At 38.9% G+C, this 24139-nt stretch overlaps 1 protein-coding gene across 4 annotated transcripts in view; it reads left to right on the forward strand.

The window, feature by feature from the left end:
- Window positions 1–13821, forward strand: part of Tsc22d2 (TSC22 domain family member 2) — a 48872-nt gene extending 35051 nt beyond the window's left edge. For 2 of the 4 annotated variants that reach the window (XR_011708364.1, XR_011708365.1), the window contains 2 exons: window positions 10495–10546; window positions 12054–12086. Coding sequence is in view for 2 of the 4 variants with exons in the window: in XM_071615520.1 (XP_071471621.1) it covers window positions 10495–10546; window positions 12054–12314 (313 nt within the window). In the remaining 2 variants the exon portion in view is untranslated. Of the gene's footprint in view, window positions 1–10494; window positions 10547–12053 lie in introns of all 4 variants that reach the window. The other 2 variants (XM_071615520.1, XM_027934034.2) reach the window with 1 other exon arrangement.
- The last annotated feature ends 10318 nt before the right edge of the window (window positions 13822–24139 follow it).

The following is a 24139-nucleotide window of genomic DNA, read 5'->3' on the forward strand; positions in this document are numbered from 1 at the left end:
TCTCCACTATGCACTCCCCCCTTATCCCACCCATATCTGGCTGCCTCCATATTAGGACACACTGACCATCTCCCTGCTGGTCATTGTTCCAGCTCAGAAACCCCAGTCCTCCTTGGCATTTTCTTCATCCATAGGTGAATCCCTTTCCTCCACCATCTCTCTAACCTCACAGATTCACCATACTTCTGTTGTTTAAAAAAAAAAAAAACTATTCTCCTTGACCTCAGTATAGCACTTTCCCAAACTGTGATCACGCATTTTTCAGTGTTCTGCTATCCGCAGTTCTGCTTTCCCCTTCCCCTTGTTTACTTCAATAACTTTTTCCCAAGACTTATCTTGAATATTACTACTAACTTTCCTCTGTCCAACTCTAACCCTGAAAAAAAGGAATGAAAAATAAACTATTTATATGACTCCATTAAGTTCCATAAAACTCTGAAACTAAATGATTAAAAAAAAGTCCATACAAAAACAAAGACGTTGTGTCCGCCGAAAACTAAAAAATAAATATTTAAAAAAAAAATTCTCTCTCTCTCTCTCTCTCGCTCTCTCACTCTCACTCTTTAAAAAAAATTTTTTTTAAAAAAAAGGACGTATTACTTGAGGTGAGGCCAAGCTGTAATGTGGATTTACTAATTCCACATCTAGTGATCTTTCACTAATGGTTACTGCCCAACTTAATATTCTTGCAGCCAGTATTTGTTGAATGTCAGTCATTGTGTAGAGAATACTGAGTGGCATCTGTCATTTTTTTTTAAGATATTTATTTTTTAGCTGTAGTTGGATACAATACCTTTATTTATTTTTATGTGTTGCTGAGGATCGAACCCAGGGTCCCGCACATACTAGGCAAGCACTTTACCTCTGAGCCACAAACCCAGCTCCAAATCTGTTATTTTTATAGGAGTGTCACCCAGAAAGATAAATGCTACTGAGATTTGGCTATATAGGAGATAGGAAGTGAAGTTTGTGTACAATCTAGTCCACCATGGTGGTGCAGATTTGTAATCCCAGCAGCGTGGGAGTCTGAGGCAGGAGGATCGTGAGTTCAAAGTTCTCAGCAACTTCAGGGTCCTAAGCAACTCAGTGATACCTTGTCTCTAAATAAAATAGAAAATAGGGCTGGAGTTGTGGCTCAGTGGCCTAGTGCCTAGTTCAATCCCTGGTACCCGCCACCCAAAAAAGGAAATAAACATTTAAATAAATAAGTGTAAAGCTAGTTACTGATGGGGGCTATTTTTATGTCATTACTAAAGAATTTTGAGTTTTAGAAAGGTTAAGTGGATTTGGATATATCTAAGGGTGAAAGATTATCCAATGCTTGTTGGTTTCTGAAGTGAAATATAAATCTTAATATAGTTTCACTTTTTCGTTTTATTTTCCTTGACATTCTTTTCTATCATGTTCTTTCTCTAATTTTGTTCATTTTTATACAATTACATCATGAAAATTTCCCATGTTTTTCAGGTGATTTAAATGTTATTTTTCCCTTTAGTTAAGGAAAGGAATACTGTAATTAACCTTTTAAAGGAAAATTAACGTTAACTACAAACTATAAAATGGTTGTTAATCATAGTCCTTTCATTGGAAGTCTATCTTTATCCTTTTCCTAAACCACCTAAAATAATTTGACCTCTTATATTCATGCAAACTAAGAATTTTTGTTGGATTTATCTCCCTTTTTTAATTTAAATTTTGTATTTTCAAGGAAAGAGTCCCTTAAAATCAGTATTGAAAAATGCTTTATTACATTAAGGTTTACTTTAATCACTAAATTCTGATCTGAATTTTTAGAAGCTTGGTTAGCCATCAGCTTCTACCCCAGCAGACTAAAGGAATGGTTTTAGAATATCTAGAATGAATGTATGGAACTGTGTTCCACTTGTTCCTTTTCTATATAATTATAGTCAGTTGCTGTGAGCTAGATGTAATTCAGCAGAATTTAAAACCCTCTCTAATTCCTTTCCCCTTTTTCTCTGAGCTACCAATGTACCTCTAAGTCTAGGTGACTGTCAGTTGTGTTATTTTCTCCATCTCCAGGGAATGTTTTACAGTGCTCAGCAATGTGGTGGTGGATTCTTAATTTGACTTTAAACCTTTGTTATGTTTCCTTTGCTCCTCAGTAATTGAAATGATTCAAACCCTTTAGTATGTATCCATTACTCTCTAGTAATTGAAATGATTCTCTCAAAATATCATAACTTAGAAATGTAGAAATATAAACAGACGTGGAAAAATAAGGTTATGTTAATCTCATCCTTACCTTCTTTGGAAAGCATTTTTTAGTGTAACATCTAAGTTTATGTAGCCTGTTATATCATGGATGCTTACCTTAAATTTTGTCTATTTACTTATCATGTTGAATTTGAATAAATAGACATAACTGAGCCAGAGGCATAGTGGCACATGCCTGTATTCCCAGTGACTTAGGAGGCTGAGGCAGGAGGATTGCAATTGGAGGACAGCCTCAGCAACTTGGTCTCACTAAATTGCTTAGGTTCTAGCTATCTCAAAATTAAAAAGAAAAAGGGGTAGGGAAAGGTGGTAAAACACCCCTGGCTTAAATCCCTAGTCCCAAAAGAAAGAAAGCGAGGAGAGCCATAGTGGGAATAGTAAACATGATTGGTGTATTTTTAGGCAGCTATAAATCACCCTAAACCAAGGACCTGAATTTTACAAATCACAATATCACTTCTTGATCATTGTTTCCAGTGGTAAATATAGTACCTTATCTTACAGAATGAAGTAGCTCCTGGAGAAAGAGTTTATATCTCTTCCCTCCTTTTCCCTTGCTTCTGTTTCCTGTTGTTACTTTTCCTGTCTGCCATTTGTTCATGTCTTGAATATATGCTGCATAGAGTAATGACTCCTTCATGAGTTATCTTCATTTTGAATATATTTTTCAGTATTTCCCAAAAATGTGATACAATTAGTCTGTCTTCTCTGTTCTGTCCTCCATTTGTCCACCTTCCCAACAGGTAAACACTTAGCTCATGTGTGTTATTTCACAGTTTATGCACATAAAAGCAAATACGATATATATTATCCCTTCATGTAACTGACAATATATTGAGCATATCTCTGTACTTTTACTTAAAGATCTCCAGGTGTGTTGCTGCTCCCATCTCAATACATAGAAAAACATCTTCATGTTTTCAATAGGTATATACTCTTAAACCCAGTAGATGGCTGAGCCATGATTTATTTAACCAGCTTCCTGTTGACAGAAACCTTGCTGTTCTAAACAATGCTGCAATGAGTGTCCTTATCAATATGGTGTTTCCTGTGTATGTAAATATCTGTAGGATAAATTCTCAGATGTAGGATTGTTGGTTTAAGGGCGGATGAGAGTTGGGTGGGGAATATGTGTTGGAAATAGTATTGAATTATAGTTTTGATCTGTATTTTTATCATGTTTGAAATTATTTTTTCATGTGTTTCTTGTGGACTGTCAGTATGAATTCTCCAAATTTTTTGTTGGGCTCCTGGTCTTAGACTTCTAGAAGCACTTTATATTTTAGGAAAATTGCTGAAGAAGGTTTTTATTTTTCTATATTTTCAGGAATATATAGAGACTCTGAAGTATTAACGAAATGCTCCTTAATATGAACAATATAGTTGGATTTGGACCAAGGGGATCTGAGGTAGAAAAGCGACTGTGTTGATGCATACTTTTTAAAGTATACTCTTTGATGTATTTTTTACCATGAGAACGTTCTTTTTTGAAAAAAATTTTATTTTGAAGTAATTGTAGACTCACAAGAAATTGTAAAAAAGACAACAGTGGGGTAGAGTTTTTGTACACTCTTCTCCCAGTTCCTCTCACTGATAACATCTTGCCTGACCACGGCACAGGGCCAGACCAGGAAGCTGATATTAATGCAGTCCACTGCATGTGTCCTCTTTTCACGTGTTTCTTATTTCCACCTCCTGACCAGAAATTTGGCCTAAAATTGACTGGATGAATATAAAATATGCTGAAGGCATCGGTGACCAGTGTTTTTGTAGAAATGATGACACTATCCATCATTGCATAAATATTTAGCCTTTGTTTGTTTGTTTGTGGTGCTGGGGGTCAAACCTAGGGCCTCGAACATGCTAAGCAAGTGCTCTGCCACTGAGCTACACCCCAGCCCCCCAGCTTGCTTTTTAATCACTTTTTGGTAAACACTTTTCATCATACCACTGTAAGAGTGGCTACTTAAGAAAATACTAATGTAAGGTTTGTAAATAGCCATTTACCTGCTTGCTCAGGGTGAATAATTTCTTCAAAATCACTTATCTTGTGTTACTAATAAAAATCATGGGGCATTTTTGTGGGGGTTTTTTAATCACAAAATTAAGCAGATTGTTTTACATTAGTAGAATTTATCTTCAGAAATCAGAGTACATAAATTTTTTAAGTTCTTGGCTTAATTTACTGTTAATTTCATCTAGTAATTTATTCTTAATAATAGAAGTTTGTGTTTTGCCAGAGGTTAATTCTGTATGAATTAAAATTAATCTAGATGCTTTAGAAATAAGAATTTCTATTTTCTCTTATATTAAACTGTAAATATTCTGTAGTCCTCTCTTACAGAAGAGGGGTGAATTTTTTTAAATTATGTTTAACTTTCACAACCTTGCTGAACTATACATTCATTAGATTTACTTTTTATAATCTGCAACTTATGACTTTTTCCCCATGGATTTTTTTTTTTTTTTTTTTTTTTTTTTTTTTTTTTTTTGAGAACAGGCAAACTGTTACTCAGGTTAGAATTACTGTTTGCCATTTGGTAGTAATGATGATGTATTATTATGATTGTGATTCATAGAAAGTTTAGAAGGGTCTTTGAGTGAAGCAGGATAAATTTTTTACAGTCTTATATTTCTCTGTCTCTAGCTTTCTGACAAACCAGAACAACAGTTTGCTTCTTAATGAATAGGTAAACTACACTGGCTGTGCAAGAGCCTTTTCTAAGAAGTTTCCTCCCTTATCCTCAGAGCTGAACCTCTTCTGGGAATGTGCTAGATAAGATAAATGGTATTACAAATGTGGTTTGATCTTTGGATCTATGCTTATGGCATCACAGTTCATATTTGGTGTTTAGTTAAAGCATTCTTCATAGTATGTGTGACTTGGGGTCTATTCTAGGTCACAGAGCGCTGCTTTCCTTCTTGATAGCCTTACTGTTTTAGAAGGAAACCTATTTTGACATTAGATCTAGGTTTGAATTCTGTTTTTAGCAGTGTGTCTTTGAGCAAGTTACTTGGCTTATTTGTAAAACAAGAATGTTGCTCAGGCTTAATCATAAGAATTAAATAATTTGTGCCTGCCATAAAATGTACAGTGATTAATTATTATTTTCCTCTACCTTATTGCTTTGTTAATTAGCATTTGTATAGAGAAGAGGACAGAAGACAAAGTAGTCAAAATATGTCCACTTGGGGAAAATTTTGCATTGGTCTTATTTTAGACAAATAACTATGATTATCTGTCCACATCACTGCAGATAAAGATAAAAGTTGATTTCTCATGAAGAGTTTTTTTTTTTTTTTTAATGTGAAATCAAGTTAGATTATCCTTGCCTTCACTGATTTTAACTTGTGAAGTAGAGGTTCTTACCTACCCAGCCGCATTTCTTAGTGAGGTTGCAAGGGCTCTCCTAAATATTAAGGAGATCTCAGAAACAAATCTATGGTGGGAGCCAGTGGGATAAGTTAGAAGAGCACAGGAAGCTATGCTGTCTTCTCCCAGCATTGATACCTTCAGTTTGACTTCTCCTGTAAATGTGTTGGCAGTTGGCTTTATTTACTAAATTCAAGCTCATTTGGTTCTTATAGGGCAGTTCTCGTAAGTAAAAAATTATCATATAAAAGGTAATACATTCATTCTTACTATCTTTGCACAGTTCTGTTTTTCTGTTCATTTCTTCCATATCTGCAAATTTTAATTTATGTGTAAATGCTATCAAGGTCCATAGTAAACAGAAAGTTTTTTTTTTTTTTTAATTATCCTTTGGCTTTATTCAGCACTTACAGTGTACATAATAGTAGTTTAAAAGGGAAGATTCTAAACTCTTCATGTTCCCCATGCTTCTGAGGCAGTAATTATAGCACTTGGTTTGAAATTTATTTGTTTCAATTTGAGTATGGCTGTACATATGCACACCATTTCATCTAAAGCATACGGTTTATTCTTAACTGCCTTTGGGGTACCTAATTGTATACTTGGTATATGTACACTCTGATGAGAGTACTAAAAAGAAAGACAGGAAGCCTTCCCTTAGGTACCTTAACCATCAAAATATTAAACTGCTTAACCATCAAAATATGATGTGATGAATACAATAATAAAAGTTGTGATACTATAACATTAGGTGAGGAAAAGAAACTTGAAAAGGAGTTATTCATTTAGTTTTATTAATCTTTCTCATATTAAAAACTAAATCACTATTAACTTTGAACACCATAGAATACAGCTTTCTACCCTCATTGATAAGGTATTTTTAAACCTTACTCTTGGATATTGAAATATAATAGTACCCTCTTTTTGCTAAAGAGTGCCATATTGATATCCTTATTATAAATCTTCTGTTTAAAGCAATGGTTCTCAAACATTAGTTTATCAGAATCACAAGGAGGGTTCCTATCAGTAGCCCCATCCCAAGAGTACCCAACTCGGTAGGTCTAGAGTAGATCCAGGTATCTCCATTTCTAGTGAGTTCCTAGGTGATGCTGATCCTCTGATCTAGGAGCTTCACTTTGAAAACTATGGATTGATCAAAATTCAAAAAATTGGCTAGGCCTGGTGGTGTGCATCTGTAATCCTGGAGACTTGGGAGGCTGAGGCAGGAGGATCACAAGTCTGTGGGACCCTCAGCAATTTAGACCCTGTCTCAAAATTTAAAAGCGGAGTTAGGGGGCTTGGATGTAGCTCAGTGGTAAAGTGCCCCTGGAGTCAGTCCCCATAACCCAAACTAATAAATGTTTTTGGATGGCTTCCCAGTGTCATCCAGTGTTTGTTTCAGATCTGATCACTACCATTTCTAATTACAGCCAGTATACATTTGAGCTCTTATGTGCCAAGCACTGTATTCACATCTTCACAGAAGTGAAGATATGGAACCTCCTGAAGAATTTAGCCAAAGGAACCACACATATCTATAATCCCAGCAACTCAGAAGGATGAGGCAGGAGGATTGCAAGTTTAGGACCAGCCTTGGCAATTTAGCAAGGCCCTTACGCAACATAACAAGATCCTGTCTCAAAATAATAATAGAAAAGGATATGGTTCAGGGTTCAGTGGTATAGTGCCCTGAGTTAAATCTCCAACACACACACACACAAAGGTGTGTGTGGGGGCGGAGATCAGCCTAACAGGATCAACGGTGGCAGTATTATAGTGGTAAAAATAATCATTATTATGTATTGAATGCTCAGTGTGCTAGGAACTATTTCAAGTACTACTAAAACTCATTTAATCCTCACAAGAGTTTCATGAATTAGTGCATATAATCCTTATTTTAGATGAAAAAAATTGTAAATGTTAAATAATTTCTAAAAATTCACACAGTGAGTATATGGAGGAGCCAGAATTTGATTTTCTACCTTCCGGCATTACAAAAAAAAAAAAAAAAAATGTGAATATTGGTGGACTGACTGCAGGAGGAATGGAATAATTGACTCTGCTTAGAAAAGGTATCAGAGATGGCACTGGAGAATCTTAAGGAATAAGTGGAATACAGTTGCACTTCCAAATGAGGGAGCATTTTCTTCAAAGCCAAAGAAACCTGAGAGAGCTTATATTCCTCAGATTGTAGGTAGTTATATAAGACCATAATGCAGTAGGCCAGATGGAGTGTAAGAACTAAAAAGAGACCATATAAGGCATAGGTCAAGGTCATGAAGAATTTTGTATACCAAGCTTGAAATTTTTATATTAGAATTAGGGATATTTTTCCTCCCCCCCCCCTTTTATTTTTCCTTCTATAACTGTCATCTCTGTAAGCCAGTGGTTCTCAAATATGGTCAGGTAGCAGAATCAGCATCATCTAGAGCTTGTTAGAAATGCATATTGGCTGGGGATATAGCTTAGTTGGTAGAGTGCTTGCCTCGAATGCATAGGCCCTGGGTTCAATCCCCAGCACCACAAAAAAAAGAAAGAAAGAAAGAAATGCATATTGCTTGGTCTACCCTATTCCTGCTGAATCAGAAACTGGTGGGTGGGCGGAGCCCACTAGTCTGTTTTTACCAAACCTCCAGATGACTGTATGCTAGCTTGAGACCACTGCATTAGGTTACTGAGTAAAGTAACAGCAATCAGAGTAGTCACAGGTCATTATAGTATTAATAATCATGTCTGTGACTGATTTAATTCTATTAAGAGTACAGCACTCAACAGACTAGAACTACTAACCCATAAAGTCCCGAGTTTTCAATTCTGTAAATATTTCCACAGAATTACACATGTACATTAAAAAAAAAAGTGGCAGTAATATTCTAGAGCTTATAAATATTATATTAATATTATAATCATAATTACATTTTTAGTAGCAGAATATATGATCACCTATCATATACTTAAATATATACAGCATTTAAGTTTTTGAGGTTTTCCACATCTAGTACAATGGGACAGAATGGGTTAGTACCTTTCAAGGGATATGTACCTATAATATTATGCATAAATTGGGATATGCATCTATATACCTACAACATTATTCATATCTTGTAAGCCAGTTTCTAATGTGAAAGAAATCAAGGACAAGAGTTTTTAGATTAACATTCAAAGAATAGCATGGTAACTATTCCTTTGCTACAGGATTTTAATCATTTAAAAAGAAGCAATAAACCATTTTTAAGAGTTTTTTGAGTTGTTTAAAACTGATATTAAGCTTAACATATCGAAGTGTTTAAATAAAATATGTCAAAGGAATAGAATTAATCGAATCTTTCCTGGTAGAAATAAAAATATGGAAAGTATAATTAGAATTCTCAAGCAAATGCTCATCTAAATCCCTGTCACCATCTTTTTTTTGCCCAAGTATGGTTGGTTCTGGCACTGAATGTTACACTATATCCTCATAGTGTATATACTTCTGTAATTTATAGTTGCATATAGTCTTATTTTACTTTGCACAGCCCTCTACAAGCATTTAAAGCCCACTATGTATAAAGTATTTGTTAACGATCTGTATATCCTTTCCAGTTATTAGGTATACAAAACCCTTTTCATCTTAGAAATGGCAACAGCAATGAGTGAAACATTATGCTGTAATCAATGTGGTTAATGCTCAAATAAACAAAACATAGTGTTTTCCGTGTATTAATTCAATTTCTAAATCCCAGAGTTTCAGGGATTTAGAAGTGGAAAGTTCATTAAAGTTTTGACACCAACACCTTCATTTTATGAATGGGGATGCTGAGGTCCAAGGAAGTTAAGTAGATGATTCGCTAATGGTCACAGGGGTGGGTAAGTGAGTAGCAAAACCAGAATTATAACCAGATCTTCTTTGATCACAATCTAAAAGATACAACTACTTTGAACAATATATTTCTGAGGCTTAATCTGATATAACCATTTAAAGTAAAATAGTATTCTGGTATTTTAGTACCAAATTCTTCTGACTTTGTATATTTAGAAATGTTTTGTATAAAAATTATTTTAAAGACCTTTATATTTACATAATAAAGTTATCAGATGTTCTTTTACAAGAGTGATTTTTTTAAAACCTACTACTGTTTTTCAAAATTGATAAAAATACCAATAAGAAAATATAGAGTCTTCCTACTTTTATTACTTAGTAGATGGGAGAATATAAACCACCAAAGAGGACAAATATTCAGCCTTCTAAGTCATTAGCAAACAAGTGCTGAAATAGCATTTGAATTTGGGATGTGTACGTCCTGGCTAGACTGCTTTCAGTTGTTTCCAGGAAAAACTGGTCTAACCCACATGCCTTATTAGGTGATTTTTGCCAGCAGGTAACCTATAATCAAAGCATGTAGGTCTACCAGAATGTTGAGTTCCTTGTTAACCAGCTGTGCCCCCAAAGCCCTCTGTATTGTTTTTAGAGGCCATCTCTAAATCATCATCTGAGTTTTAACACAACAAGTAATCACTGGGATTTCCACACGAGAGGGATGAGACTGATTGTAGAGTGAAGTGTAGGAGATAAAAGGGTACTGCTCATTCAGACTATCCTTTGAGACCACTGAAATGAAATCTTCTGAATAAAATTGAGAGTTACTTTTAAGGCAGCATATGCATATTGTAGGCAAATTATAAATGTTGGAACTACAAAGGAATTTGAGAAGTCATCCATTTACTGAGATCCTCTCTTTAATAGAACTCTTGAGTTTTGAAATTGGGAGAATAGACTTATTAATAAGCTATTTTAAGCAATCATATTTGGTTTTAAATAAAACATAAATGTCTTTTACATTATTAAGAGTTGGAAGGGAGATTAAATTTTTTAGAATAATTTAATGAAATATTCTAATTTTTTCCAGTGCATCTGGGGGAGGTGTTGTAGCCATTGACAACAAAATAGAACAAGCAATGGTAAGTAAAAGTTTATAGTCCTCTAATTTCATAGATTGTGGGTCCTGTGAAACACTTTGTACTTATCAATTCTAGATAACAAAGATCTAATTTCTTAAAAGTTGACTAGATTATATTTTTTGGTAATGAGATTTAATTGAAAATGTTAGAACATTGAGAATTTTTAGTCTAAAGATACAAGCTGAGTAAATATTTCTCCCATTTGGACATGTTACATTTCATGCATCACGGTTGAGAAAGGGCCATTAGAAGGGACCAGTGAAATCACGCAGCTAAGCATGGTGATTTCATCAAAGGCCATGTCTCCATGAGCTTCAATGAGTGGACTGGTTTCAGGTTCTGGTTTCTGCTATTGCCATCATTTTTTTGGAGGGGGAGGGTGTTCCCTTAAAATACATTGATTCAAGAATATTTAAAGTAGCCAGGCATGGTGGCCCATGCCTGTAATCCTAGCAACTTGGTAGGTTGAGGTAGGAGGATCACAAGTTCAAGGCCAGTCTAAGCAACTTAATGAGATTGTCTCAGAAAATACAAAGGGATAGGATATATTTCAGTGATAAAGCACCCCCTGACTTCAATCCCAGCACCACAAGGAAAAAAACAAAAAAAGATCATTATAAGTATAGATGAGCTATAAATAAGGACTCTTGATCTCAGACTGTTAGGAAAAATAAATTCCAAGATTTTAAAGTTGGAAATTACATTATCCATATCTTGTAAGCCTGTTTCTTCTGTAAAAGAAATCAAAGACAAGTGTTTGTTAGATTAAAAAATAGCATGGTAACTATTCCTTTGCTACAGGATTTTAATCATAAAAGAAGCAATAAACAATTTTTTTGAGTTTTTTCAGTTGTTTAAAACTGATATTAAAGCTTAACATTTTGAAGTAGTTAAATATGTCAAAGAATAGAGTTAACTCAATCTTGCCTGGTAGAAATAAAAATATAGAAAGTATAATCAGAATTCTCAAGTAAATGCTAATCTAAATCCCTGTCACTTTATCTCTCTCTGAAGTAGTTCTGCGGCTGATTTAATATCATTTTTTCATTGGAGCATTACTCCAACATGTAAGCATGTGGGTTTTTTTAAACAATTTTTTTAAATTCTAAGCTTAAATTGATTTGGGGGAGTGAATATTATTGGAAATCATCCAAAATTATGAAAAGAAGACTTTGATGGTGCATACATGTAATCGCAGCTACTTAGGCTGAGGCAGCAGGAGGATTGTAAATTTAAGGCTAGCCTGGGCAACATATCAAGAACTTGTCTCAAAAAGAAAAAAAACTGGGGACTTGCTGCTCTAGTTGAGAACTAGATTTTACTCAACCCATCACCCATAGGCCTAGTCATGATATAGCAGGAACATTAAAAGCAAGAGCAGGAAAACATATAAAAACACTGTGTTTATAAAAAACACTTTGTGTTTACAGGGCACCAAGTAGTCTAGAACCAAAAAGCAATGCCTTTTCCTTTCTATTTTTGATATTCCTAATTTTGTTTTTCACAGGATCTGGTGAAAAGCCATTTGATGTATGCAGTAAGAGAAGAAGTGGAAGTTCTAAAGGAACAAATAAAAGAATTAGTTGAAAGAAACTCTTTACTTGAACGAGAAAATGCACTGTTAAAATCTCTTTCAAACAATGATCAGTTATCCCAGCTCCCAGCCCAACAGGCCAATCCTGGTAGCAGTTCTCAGCAGCAAGCAGTGCTAGCACAGCCTCCACCGCCTGCGCAGCCTCCACAGCAGCCGAATGTCTCCTCAGCATAAGCTTTCTTAAGCCTCACTAAGGAAAACACTGACAGCAATCCATCTGTGTGCCACTGCTGTTCTTCCCACTTTATATGAAAGCAAGTAGCCATGCTTTGGTTGTGTGTTTGGCCTTTTCAGTATTAGACAATCATTCTACAAGAGCTTTTCCTCTCTAAGATGTCATGCAGCGCTTTCGATGTCCAGTTCTATGTCATCAGTACACACGGAGAATAATAGATGGGGTTTTCTAAAGCAAGCAGAAGTCTGCATTTCACCTGGTGCGCATGAGTAGGGTCTTTAAGAGTTTTGGTGGCTCTCCATGTTTCCTGTTACCATGGATTTACCTTGAGCCTTCTTACCACATTATAAGTAACAGTTCATCTAAAGAGCCACTTTCTTTCAACATCAGTAACATTTGCCTACATAAGTTTTCATTTATTTGTGTTTTATTTATTACAGGGCTGCTATTTTCATAATGTACATGAACAATGTCACAGAACTTTTTTAATTTTTTTGAATAATTATAAATATCAGTAAAGGAATTGAAAGACAGGATTGCATTTAATAGATAAAACGTTTAGGCAATAATTGAACAAAAGAATCCTGGCATATTTCTAACACTAATGGCAATTTAGCTTTGGTATTTATTTTCAGTAGTAAAGACCCAGCTTGAATGTAAATTTTGTATAGTGTAAGTATGAAGAACGTAGTGCAGCTGTACAGGTAGTCACCAGTTATTGTGATATAATAAATAATTGGGCTATTTTGATGAAGAAAACTTTGTTCATTTGTTTCTACTTTCTAATAGAGAAATTGCCACGATTCCTCTGCTTTCTGACATTTCGTATGACTTTTCTTTTGGTTGGGAATAAAAAGCTGTGAAATTGTTCAACCTACTTTGTAACCAAAGAAGCAAAGCTGTGTAATGGAGTTTTGTTTTTTGTTTTTTGGGGGTTTTTTTGTTTTGTTTTTTGTTTTTGGTTTTTTTTTTTTTTTTTTTTTTATATATAATGCACATTCTTTATGTATTTTTATTTAGTGTTTTCTCGGTCACAATTTTCTTTGCTGTCTAGCATGATCTGCATGACCTATAATCTTTGAACCACTTTCGTACCTCATGTTTTTATCCAGCACTCTTATTGTAATATGTACTAGTCTGTGAACAATGTCAAATAAAAAAAGAACGAACAGGTGGTTTGGTGGAGCTGAGCTAGTGTGCAAAACGCTAGTTGTACAAAAACAAAAATGAAGTGAGCCATCTTTTGTTCATTTAAAATGGTGTTTTGAATTTCGTATGCAGAAAACGTTTTGTTACATTGCAGATTTTAATGTATTTAATAAATGCAACATGCAGATTAAGTGCAGTGTATACTGAGTATTTAAATTAAAATGTACATTTCATAAATACAGTTTCAAGAGAAAGCATCATTTTGTGTATACTAACACATTAAGTGTATGTCAGAAATTGATGTATAAATATATATTTTAACACATTTTCTGAAATTAAACTGCAGTTTTGTTGAAATATGTGGCTCTATATGTGTTCAAAATTTGACTAGATTTGTATTTTCACAGTTCAGAGTATTCCTTAAATGTGAAAACCTGTGGTGTTAATGATTTAATGATAGTTCTTAAATTTTCAAAGTAAATAATTTGAAGATTGCTAGAATGGTGAGCAATATTTGTACTCAATAATCATATTACATTAAGTAGGAAATCCTTGTCTACCAAAACTTTTACTTGAATTCAGAAAGGTGCCTGTAGAAATTAACGTGCTCTATCTATAGCCAGTGAACTAATCAGGAATTAATGAGAAATGGTAGTTACCTCTCCATGTTAAAGAGGATAAGTGTTCTTTATTTGAAATAAAAGCTTAATCAGATTATCCACAAACAAAAGGCATAAAATTGAGATGTACATGGGATTACCAAATATTTTATATTCTAGTTGTGCTGCAGGATGTATTTTCAGCGAACACATTTTTAATGTTAGTTCCTTCAAATATTTCTAGTTATTATCTATATAGGCTTGATAGTCACCCTAAGAACGTGAAGTAGAGCCACAGTGGGTGAGATAGAATGCGAAGCTTTGCTGTGGAAGTGTTAACCAAAAGATGTGCTGCGTGCACCCTTCAGTGCTAACAGTGAGTGCTTCACTCAGTCAAAGAAAAATATGCAAGAAAAGCTTGGAGAGCTGGGAATGTTGTCAGTGGGAGAGCACCTGCCTGGCACGTTCAGGGCCCTGCAGTTGTTGATCCCCAGCACTGGGAAGAAAAAAAAAAGTTGCAATTTTCGTGAAAGTAAGAGATAAATTTTTGGTTCTGGGGACAGAAATATTTTATAAAGGATAGTAGCTGTGATCAAGAAAATTAATATGTTAAAGTTTAAAATGGTAACAGCAGTCACTACTAATGTTAAAAAGGAGAGGAAACCATTCACAGGAGAAATAAAGTGGTTTCTGAAGTTTCGACCTCTAGTAACCTAAGAAATACAAGTTAATATTTTTAACCAGTTGTTGTGTCTTTTAAATAACAGGGCTTAATGTAGTAAGTCAGGCTTTTCTGTGTACTTGAGAAAGAAATTTGGCAATATGTATCAAGAGCCTTAAATACTAATAGTCTTTTCAGTTCAGTGATGTGAGAACTCATGGTGCAATGTCAGAAATACAAAATTATTGTGCCTGCCCTCTGCTTACTTTCTCCTTCCATCAGGACTCAAAATTCTCCCTTTAGCCCGGCACCTCCCACCCCCACTAAAAAAAAAAAAGCTGCAAAGAGAAGTCCCTACATCCACACCTCCCGTGAGGCACACTCCGAACTCTAAAGTTGGGGATGAAGTGGAAAAGCTATTAGACTTGTATTTGGAAGTGCTGAGCATTCCCCCCAATGGGTTAGTTTGTTTAGGATCTTGAGTAACTTTCAGTTTTACCTTGAAGCTTTGAGTCTCTTGCTCCAAATAGAATATTAACTGGTTGAAATTCCAATTTGGGGGCAGTCTTATAGGTATGTCGTGTATCTCTAATTTCTCAATGCAGTGTCTACAGACTTGGGTGCTACATAAGTGTTCTGTTGGTTTATTTAGCCAACCAGGAATTCATAAAGTAGAAATTTTTCTAATACAGTTATATGTGTATAATTCAAATCTGATCTTCCCCAAAGAAAATTCATCTTATGTAATTCCAGTGTGATGTTGGAACTTGCAACATCTCAAAAAGACAACACGCCAAAAAAAAAAAAAAAAAAAAAAAGTAGGGAGCTGAGATTAAATATTTAGTTATTTTAACTCATAATTAAGTTATAAATGAAGCTATTTAGCCCAGTGGTTGATATGATTGAGTTCTCTTCAATAATACTGTTAAAAAGACAAAGCTTAGTCCTCAAGATTTACAGTTTAAGGTTACAGACAACGGATACAAAGCAACAGTTGGGGGGAAAAACCTTACTTGGTACTTGTACAAAAGATGGCTTTGTCAGAGTAGGTTTCCTAAGAAGTGATATCTGAGTTTTAGGTTACAAGAGCCAAGTGGAAAGGCATTCCAAGCACAAGAAAACAGTGCTCAGGGGTTTAAAGCAGAGAGCATGAATAAGAGTCTTAAGTGAGCCCCAGAATTTCCTGGGAGACAGAGTGGCAGTGATGACCCCACTAGCCCTGGTGGTCTTGGCACCTATTCGAAAGCAAGAATAATTTATTGAATGGTTTTAAGCAGTATGATATGCTCAGATAGAGTGGCAGATGGGAAGTCGATTGCGGGCTGAAACTGGAAGCTAGGAAATAATTTTGGAGGGACAACAGGAATCCAGAGAAGAAATGATGAAAAGGCAGAGTTGCACAGGCAGTTCCTGTGAAGCTGGTGGAGGAAGTTTGTGTCGGGCCTTTCTGTGCCATTTTTCAATGGATGTTCCATTCCCAACATCAGTTGTCTTGTTTCCTTGCCCTTTCAAGGAAAATCAAAGAGCCCCAACTCATACTTGAAAGTTTGAGTCCGTCTTTTATGTCCAACAGTCATATATTTCATATATATCTATGAAATCAAAGTCTTTGTTTCCTGTTAAAAGGAATTTCAAGAATCTAATAAAAGAGTGGGGGACATGGAGGAACCTTGATGATCAATTTCTGCCTCTGTCAATTCAGCCCTAAAGGTTAATAAAATTTAATCCTTTTATGGTGACTAGGATTAGCATAATTCCAAAGCCTTTCCCTAAAGAGATGTTTCTTGCTCTCTGAAAGGATGAATGGCTTCTGGCTCCACTGCAGGTCCTGGTAACACTAGTCAGACTAGATTTTGCCAAGTTTTAGCCTTTTGTCCTTTGAGGGAGATCAATCCAGCAGACTTCTAGATCAGTCCCCAGTTCAGGCAGCAGCCCCCTACCACTGCCCTTCTCCAGCCTCCCAGTAATCCATGTTTTATTTTCTAGCAATACTACTCGTTTATTATTCTGTGAGGTACATTTGCACCAGTTTACCTTTTTTTGACATTCCAGAATATATCCTTGTCTCATTAATTCTGTACCAGGTCACAGAAATCCATACCGAGATCTGCTCTTCAAGTACATATATTCTCTTTGTAGGTGGAAGGATCACCTATATAAGTGCTATGGTTACTATTTCCTGAGTGGGGTACAATTGGTATGGCATGCTGTGTTCAGAGAGAAAAAATGCTACGTGAGGCACTGTATAAAGCAGGTTCAAGTTCACAGACATCTGCACTCCCCCTCCACCCCCGCCCCTTAATGGAATCATCAGATAAAGAAACTAAGACAGCTTTTCAAGATTAGTGATGGCAAAGCAAAGTAAGAAGCTGGTGTTTTGCACTGGCACAGTCCACTTGGTCATTGAATTGGTTTAACATACCTGGAGGGTGAGTTAGCTTTATTTTTCTTTCTCTGCACAGGGAAACTGATAGATTAGGCTGTTTGAAGAATTTTCCTGCAGCCTAATGTCTCAGATCCAGAGATTTACAGACTTAAGACATTGTCTACAGAAGCCATAGTTACCCCTCAAAAAAGGGAAGGCAAAGGTGTGCTAACTTGGAAAAAGAACTGAATTTTAAAACAAGACAAATGCAACTCTTCAACTCTCCCATGAAAAAATCGAGGCTACCTTCTCATTCCAGCCTCCAGCATGCCTGCAATGTTCCCATGTAACAACAAAGTGCTCTTGCCCACTGCCATCCAGAATGTTTTCTAGATCACAGTTCTGCTGTCATTCACAGGCAAGCAACGTATCTATAGGTAGATCAAACCAGAGCAAGTCCATACGTGTGCACGAGGTACTATCAGGTCAGTGTCTAGTTCTAGTATTACTACTAGAAATAAATATACAGTATCACTTAATCAGGTGGCAGACTTGCATAGACAAGAAAAAAATGTATAAATTATGAAGCAGCCAAAAGTGAAGTTCAGGAGGAATTTGGGTTACATTGTTTTGTTTTATAAAAACATTGTAGAAATGTGATTCCATTCTCTTTTAGTGTAGGTGCTGTGCCCTGTACGAGACATTTGGGGATAAAAAGATGAAAGGGACATGATCTGTGCCCTCCCAGAGCTCAGGATCCATGGACAGGCCGAAGCTGGAGCAGCACAGTGCCAGTTTCAGGTTCAGTGTCCTGGTGTGTGGACCTCAGACTTTATTAGATGAAAGGTTCATGTATATAACAGTGACATTGCCATGTCATGTGAAACCCTGTGCGTTTGCCAGGAAACAACTTCAAATCACCTAAGGAGCTCTAACATTAAACAATGCTTTTAGAAAGAGGAACTGGTTTAAAAAAAAAAAAAAAAAGCCTCCCACCTCTACTTGGAGGCTATGAGATACTCCCGCAAAAGAGAAATTAGCCTGTGATAGAAGTTTACACATTTTTTAATACCCTAAGTTTTTAGTAGATAATGAAACTGATTTAAATCTAACTTGGCTAGAACAGGATTTGTGTGTCATGAATTATATTGTCTATTGTCTCACAAAAAAAACATATCTTGGCTGACAAAAGCAGCTACCATTCAGGAACCAAGTTAAGAATAACTCAGGTGCCTGATGCCAAAAACAAGTCTCTATTAAGAGCTGAGAATCCAGAAAGAAACACAAAGGTATACTGAGTAAATGACAAAAGTGGCGTTTCAAGTCAGTAGGGAAAAGAAGGAATTAGTCAACTAGTACTGAGACAGCAAAGCCATTTGGGAAGAAAGCAGAAGGTTTAGATCTCTCACAAAAACGGATTCCACCAGGACTAGCAGGAAGCCTTCTGCTCTTTCGGTCACATATCCTTTGTAGAAATTGAACCATGGAAAAGCAAATAATTACAGGAAGAGAGAGTTGACCGCAGCAAAATAAGGAAAATGCAGGTGAAAATACAAGAAACCATCTCAGATCCAATGGGGCAAATATTAAAAAGAATATAAATCTGTAAATCAAGAGCTGGCAGGGTGTGGAAAGCAGGAATCCCACCTTGCTGGTGGGTGACAGGTTGTTGGCCCAGTTATGTTTCAAAGCAATTGGGTGGCATGATTAAACCTTAAGATTCATATGCCCTGTGACCCGGCAACTCCAGTTTTTAATATATACACAAAAGAAATGCACGTGCTCACAAGGCGGCTTACACAGTAATGTCATTTGCACCTTTGCTTGTCATAGTATAAAACTGGAAAACCCAAACACCCATCGAAGGAGTAGAATACAGTACACATCATAAAGTACCAAGTACCAACGAAAAACGAGAGACCTAGTGCACCATCACAGAAAGATCTGGGAAACAAAGTTGTGAAAAGTTGTGGGAGTAAAAACTGAAGAGCAATACATGTAACCCATGTGACACCATTGTCAACACACAGCCCCATGTTCCCACGCGCGGATGCCGCACAGTGTACTTCCAATGTGTGCACTAGTGTGCCGGGCACACACTCAAGGCCCCGCAGGATACCACCGGACTGCCAGCAGGAGTTTGGTGGCGTGCGTTAGCTTTAACTGTAATGTTTCATGTTGATGAATATGCATTCATGTACTGTTTGTGTAATGGCAAATTAATAAATTAGAAACAAAATAAAATAGAAGGCGTTTTTTTCTTCTTGTCCACTCTCTCTGCCCCCACCCCGGTGCTCTGGGTCTTGCATCTTCAGTCTTCTCTCCCCAGAAAGGTTTCTGTCTCCACCATATTTTCTACTTCTGCCTTTCCTCTGCATCTTCACATGGAAATTCCTTCAGGTTCCACACATAGATCAAGACAGACGGGTGGCCCTCGTGGCCTGCTAACACACACGCCCCGTGCCTGCTTTTCCTGGAGACGATGCCCGGCTATGGCTCCCACTGCAGCCTGAAGCTGCCCCTCACAACACCACTGGTCATTTGTTGCTAATCCTACTTCACATATTTCAGTTCTTACCTGTTTGAGCTCTTTGAACCTCATTTCTGTTTATTGCCATGTAATTTTCATAGTAGATGTTTTCTATGCCTTTATTTTCCTTTTTAATTTTTTAAAAGTTCTCTGTTCAAAGTATAACTGAATGTTTTTTATTTTTAGCCCGATCTGTATTTTAATAGACAAATTTTGTCCATTCCTATTTATTATTATTACTAGAATCTGACTTTATGTTCTCTCCTTAAAATGCTTCCCAGGCCCTTCCCATTTCTCCCCTCCTACCTTGTTCAATTGAGGGCTTTGCTCATTTTGGGCCTCTCTTATGGTGAGGAGGTTGTACCTTCCACATCCTTTCTTCTGGTGGTTATATTAAATTCTTATATTAATTTTTGGACATTTTTAACCCTATGCAAAAGTGAAGTGTAATGAATTCCTGGTGTCCCATCATCCCCCCAGCATAAACGGTCATCTATGGCTGAGCTTACACTCCTGCCCATTTCCCCTATGATCCTCTGGATTCTTTTGAAGGAAATCCAACATATCGTAAACTTATATTCGTATATATGTGTATTTCAGCATATATCTAAAATATAAGAATTTTTTAGAAAAAAAGACCATAACTATTTTCCACCCCTAAAGTAATAGTAATCCTTTAGTGTCACCAAACGCCCAATGTCCATGTTTCCCTGCTTGTCATAAAATTCTTAGCATATTGGTTAAAGTAAGGGCCCCATATTGGATTGGCTGGCACGCCTCTGAATGTTTTATCCATAGGTTCCCAACCCTGCCCCGCTTTTCCCCTTGATATTCTTCAAGAATCTGGGTGGTCTGTCCTGCTGCTTTTCCTGAAGTCTGTGTTTTCTGGACTGCAGTCCTGTAGAGTCCTCCGTGCCTTGTATTTTCTATAAATTAGATCTCTAGCCTAATCAAATTCGGGTTCCCATTTTGTCAAGATCAATTCGTAAGAAGTGGTCTACACTCTGTCACGTGATGTCTGGCTGCCCCTGTCTGATGATGTGGGCAGCACTGATGGTCATTACCCAGACCCTTCAGACTCCTAATGCTGTTATTCCTTTTCACTCGTTGCCGCAGTCCGGCTGCAGCAAACTAACCGGGGGTGGGTGGGGGGGGTGGGGGGGGGGTGACGAACAACTTGTGTACATTGATACAGCAGGAGTGGGAGCCGTTTATTGCAGGACAACAGAGGTATTTATACATTCCACACAGCTTATCTAATTAACATAAACTAGATACAGCAGTCAACCAATCAGGAATCTCCACACTTAATGGCTCACTTTTGTTACTTCTCAAGCCACTCCCTCTGGCATTTTGCCAGGCACCATCCAGACTTGTTTACGAACTCTAACATTCCCCTGGCAAAATGCCAGGTGTGATTTTGACTTGTTTACAGACTCTAACAACTCGTTAGCAAAACACTGCTCTAAAGAGAAACGTGTCCTTTTCAACTGTCTAGTTACCTTGTGGTTCGGTTCCTATAAGGAAGGCAGGGACCTGATTCTCCCCGTTTATTTCCAGTCTTCAAGTAACAAGTTGACTACCCACAAAGGAATCCATGTGAAGTGATGAGGGAAACGGACTCTGATAGTTCACTCTGGGAAGAAGGAACGGAGAAGGCAGGGAGTTGGGGAGCACACTCAACCCCAGGTGTCTGGAGGGAGGGGCCAGGGAACAGCACCGAAGCCACAGTCTGCAAGGTGGCCTGCACCTGGGAGCAGGGGAGGAAGCCCATGCTGCAGGAGCCACAGCTGTTTCACAAGAGCCAGGAAAACACAGCCTGAGTGGCCTGGGGACCTATGGAGTGGAGTTACACAGGTGAGGAGGCCTCGCCAGTGCATGTCCACCCTGAGGGGACTGGACGGGTGTCCTCGGAGTTACACAGGAGAGTAGACACAGTCCTCAGAGTTACACAGGTGAGAGGCATTGCCAGCGCACGTCCACCCTGCGGGGACTGGACAGGTGTCCTGTCCTCGGAGTTACACAGGGGGACTGGACGCAGTCCTCAGAGTTACACAGGGGACTGGACGCAGTCCTCGGAGTTACACAGGTGAGAGGCACCACCAGCGCACGTCCCACCCAGTGGAGACTGGACGGGTGTCCTTAGAGTTGCACAGGTGAGGAGGCCCTGCCAGCACACGCATCGCCAGCGCATGCAGGGACTGGATGCTGTCCTCAAAGTTATATAGGTGAGAGGCATCATGAGTTCATGTCCCACCCTTGAGGACTGGACGGGTGTCCTCGGAGTTACACAGGGGACTGGACGCAGTCCTCAGAGTTACACAGGTGAGAGGCATCACCAGCACACGTCCCACCCTGGGGGGACTGGACAGGTGTCCTCCGAGTTACACAGGTGAGAGGCATAGCCAGTACAGGTCCCACCCATGGGGACTGGACGCAGTCCTCAGAGTTACACAGGTGAGAGGCATCGCCAGTGCACGTCCCCCTGCGGGGACTGAACGCGGTCCTTACAAACTCACAAGGCAGAAAGCTTCCTCAGAGAGAGAGGGCCTGGTGGATGACCTCTAGGGAGCAGCATTCCTCCTGGGCGAGGCACCCCTGGCATCCCATGCGAGATGGCTGTCAGCCACCAGGACTCTGTGAAGACACCCCCTTCACCCTCCAGGCTGTCCCTGACACAGGAAGTTTCAGTGATGGGACATTCGCTGGGGACCATGCACTGTGGGGCACACCTGAAATCCCAGTTGCTTTGGGGGCTGAGGCAGGAGAAATGGCACAGACAGGGCCAACCTGGGCCACCTAGGGATACCCTGTCTCCATAAGGAAATCACAAAGGGCTGGGAGGTGGCCCCATGTAAAGGGCCTTGGGCTCAACCCCTAGGGATCCCAGCAGAGGGGGTCTGGCGTTGGCACAGGGGGCTGGGTCTCAGTGGCCCTCTGACAGACCACTCCTTTCACCGTCTTCTGGAGCAGCACTGCCTCCCTCCCCCCGCCCCCACCCTGCCCCTGTGGCCCATCCTTGCTAACGCACTCACTGAGAAAGACCGAAAAGGAGTCCCCAGAAATATCAGCCTTGGTAAAACGGGACTCTTACCACTGCCCTGTCCTGCTCCCCAGAGGATGACCAAGCGGAGACTTGGCAGCAGTGGTGGAAACCTGGCCAGCCCCTAGCTTGAAGCTGAGTTCCAACCCTGTGAGTCTTGGCTCCTCTGCTGACTGCAGCTTCCATGACGGTCCTGGGTCAGCACTAGGTAATGACGGCTGCCTGACTCATCTGGGAAAGGGCTCTCCTGCAGGCCTCCTCCAGGATCACACCCTGGGAGGAGACACTGGTGGAAACAAGCTTCCACGCTGGCCGCTTGAGCCTGTGGGGCCGAGGGTGGGGAGGCCAGGGCAGGAGAAGGAAGGGCATCGGTGTCCCTGGACTGCATGGGGAGCAGCCTAGGAGACCAGGGCCCCAGCGTGCCAACACTTGGCGCAGAAGCTGAGTGCCAAAACAGGGTGAGAGTTCCCCTTCACCCTCTGGAGCCAGGAAACTTCCCACCAGGCCCCTGAGTGAGGTACCTCTGTGAGAGCAGGGACTCCTAGTGCACTGCTGGACTTCCTGGCAACTAGGACTTATTCAATGAAAGAACAAATGAGAGAAGATTCACCTCGATCTCCATTTTTTTAATTCATGAGTTTTCCCATCAGTAAACTGTAGCCTGAGACAAATACACCATAGGATTGTTGGGAGGATTAAATGAGACAAAATATGTCAGTTAACAGGGACCGGGCCAGGGTGAGCACACTGGGTGCCCGCTCTCACTTTCCACGTGACCTCTTTGGTGGCATCTGGTGAAAGCCAGGCTCTCTCTCCTCACTACTTTTTGAACAGAAGCTCTGGAAAAAAGAAAGGGATATTTTCTAGGCCCTGCAAATAGCACCTCTGATAAATCAGGCCAGCTAGATAAATTCAGCACCTTCTCCAAGTAATAACACACCCACATTTTACAGTATTTCCCACAAAACCTGCCCTGCCCCACATCCCCACCCTGTCTCTGTAGAACCTCACAAGTGCACTAGGGAGACCTGGGAGGGCAAGTGTGTGCTCACTGGACAGGTGTGGAAACAGGCTCAGAGAATCCAAGGAGCTTGAGACCTGCCCAAGATCTCCGTCTCCTGGTGGGAGAGCTGCACTGTGGCCAGGGCGGGTGTGCTCCACTTCTTCCATCCTGATGAGATGGGTCATAGGTCACAGGAGGAGGCACTCCTTTGCTGGAACAAACTGTTGAAGCTACACATGGTTCATTCCCAGTGATTTTTCTGTGTGATCTCATTGAGGTGGCTCTGTGAGTCAAGAGATGGCCACATGGGATGGGCCAAGTGAGAGCAGATGGCTCCTGGGAAGGGTGACAGGTAAGTCTGCCTCCAAAGGAACCTCAGTCCATGCCCGGAAACCAGTGCAAGGAAGGTTCTGAGTGTGAGAAGCATGTGTTTTCTTAATAATAGTATTCATTGGAAATGAATAGTATTCATTG

Source organism: Marmota flaviventris, chromosome 8, assembly GCF_047511675.1.
Source record: "Marmota flaviventris isolate mMarFla1 chromosome 8, mMarFla1.hap1, whole genome shotgun sequence".
NCBI lineage: Eukaryota > Metazoa > Chordata > Mammalia > Rodentia > Sciuridae > Marmota > Marmota flaviventris.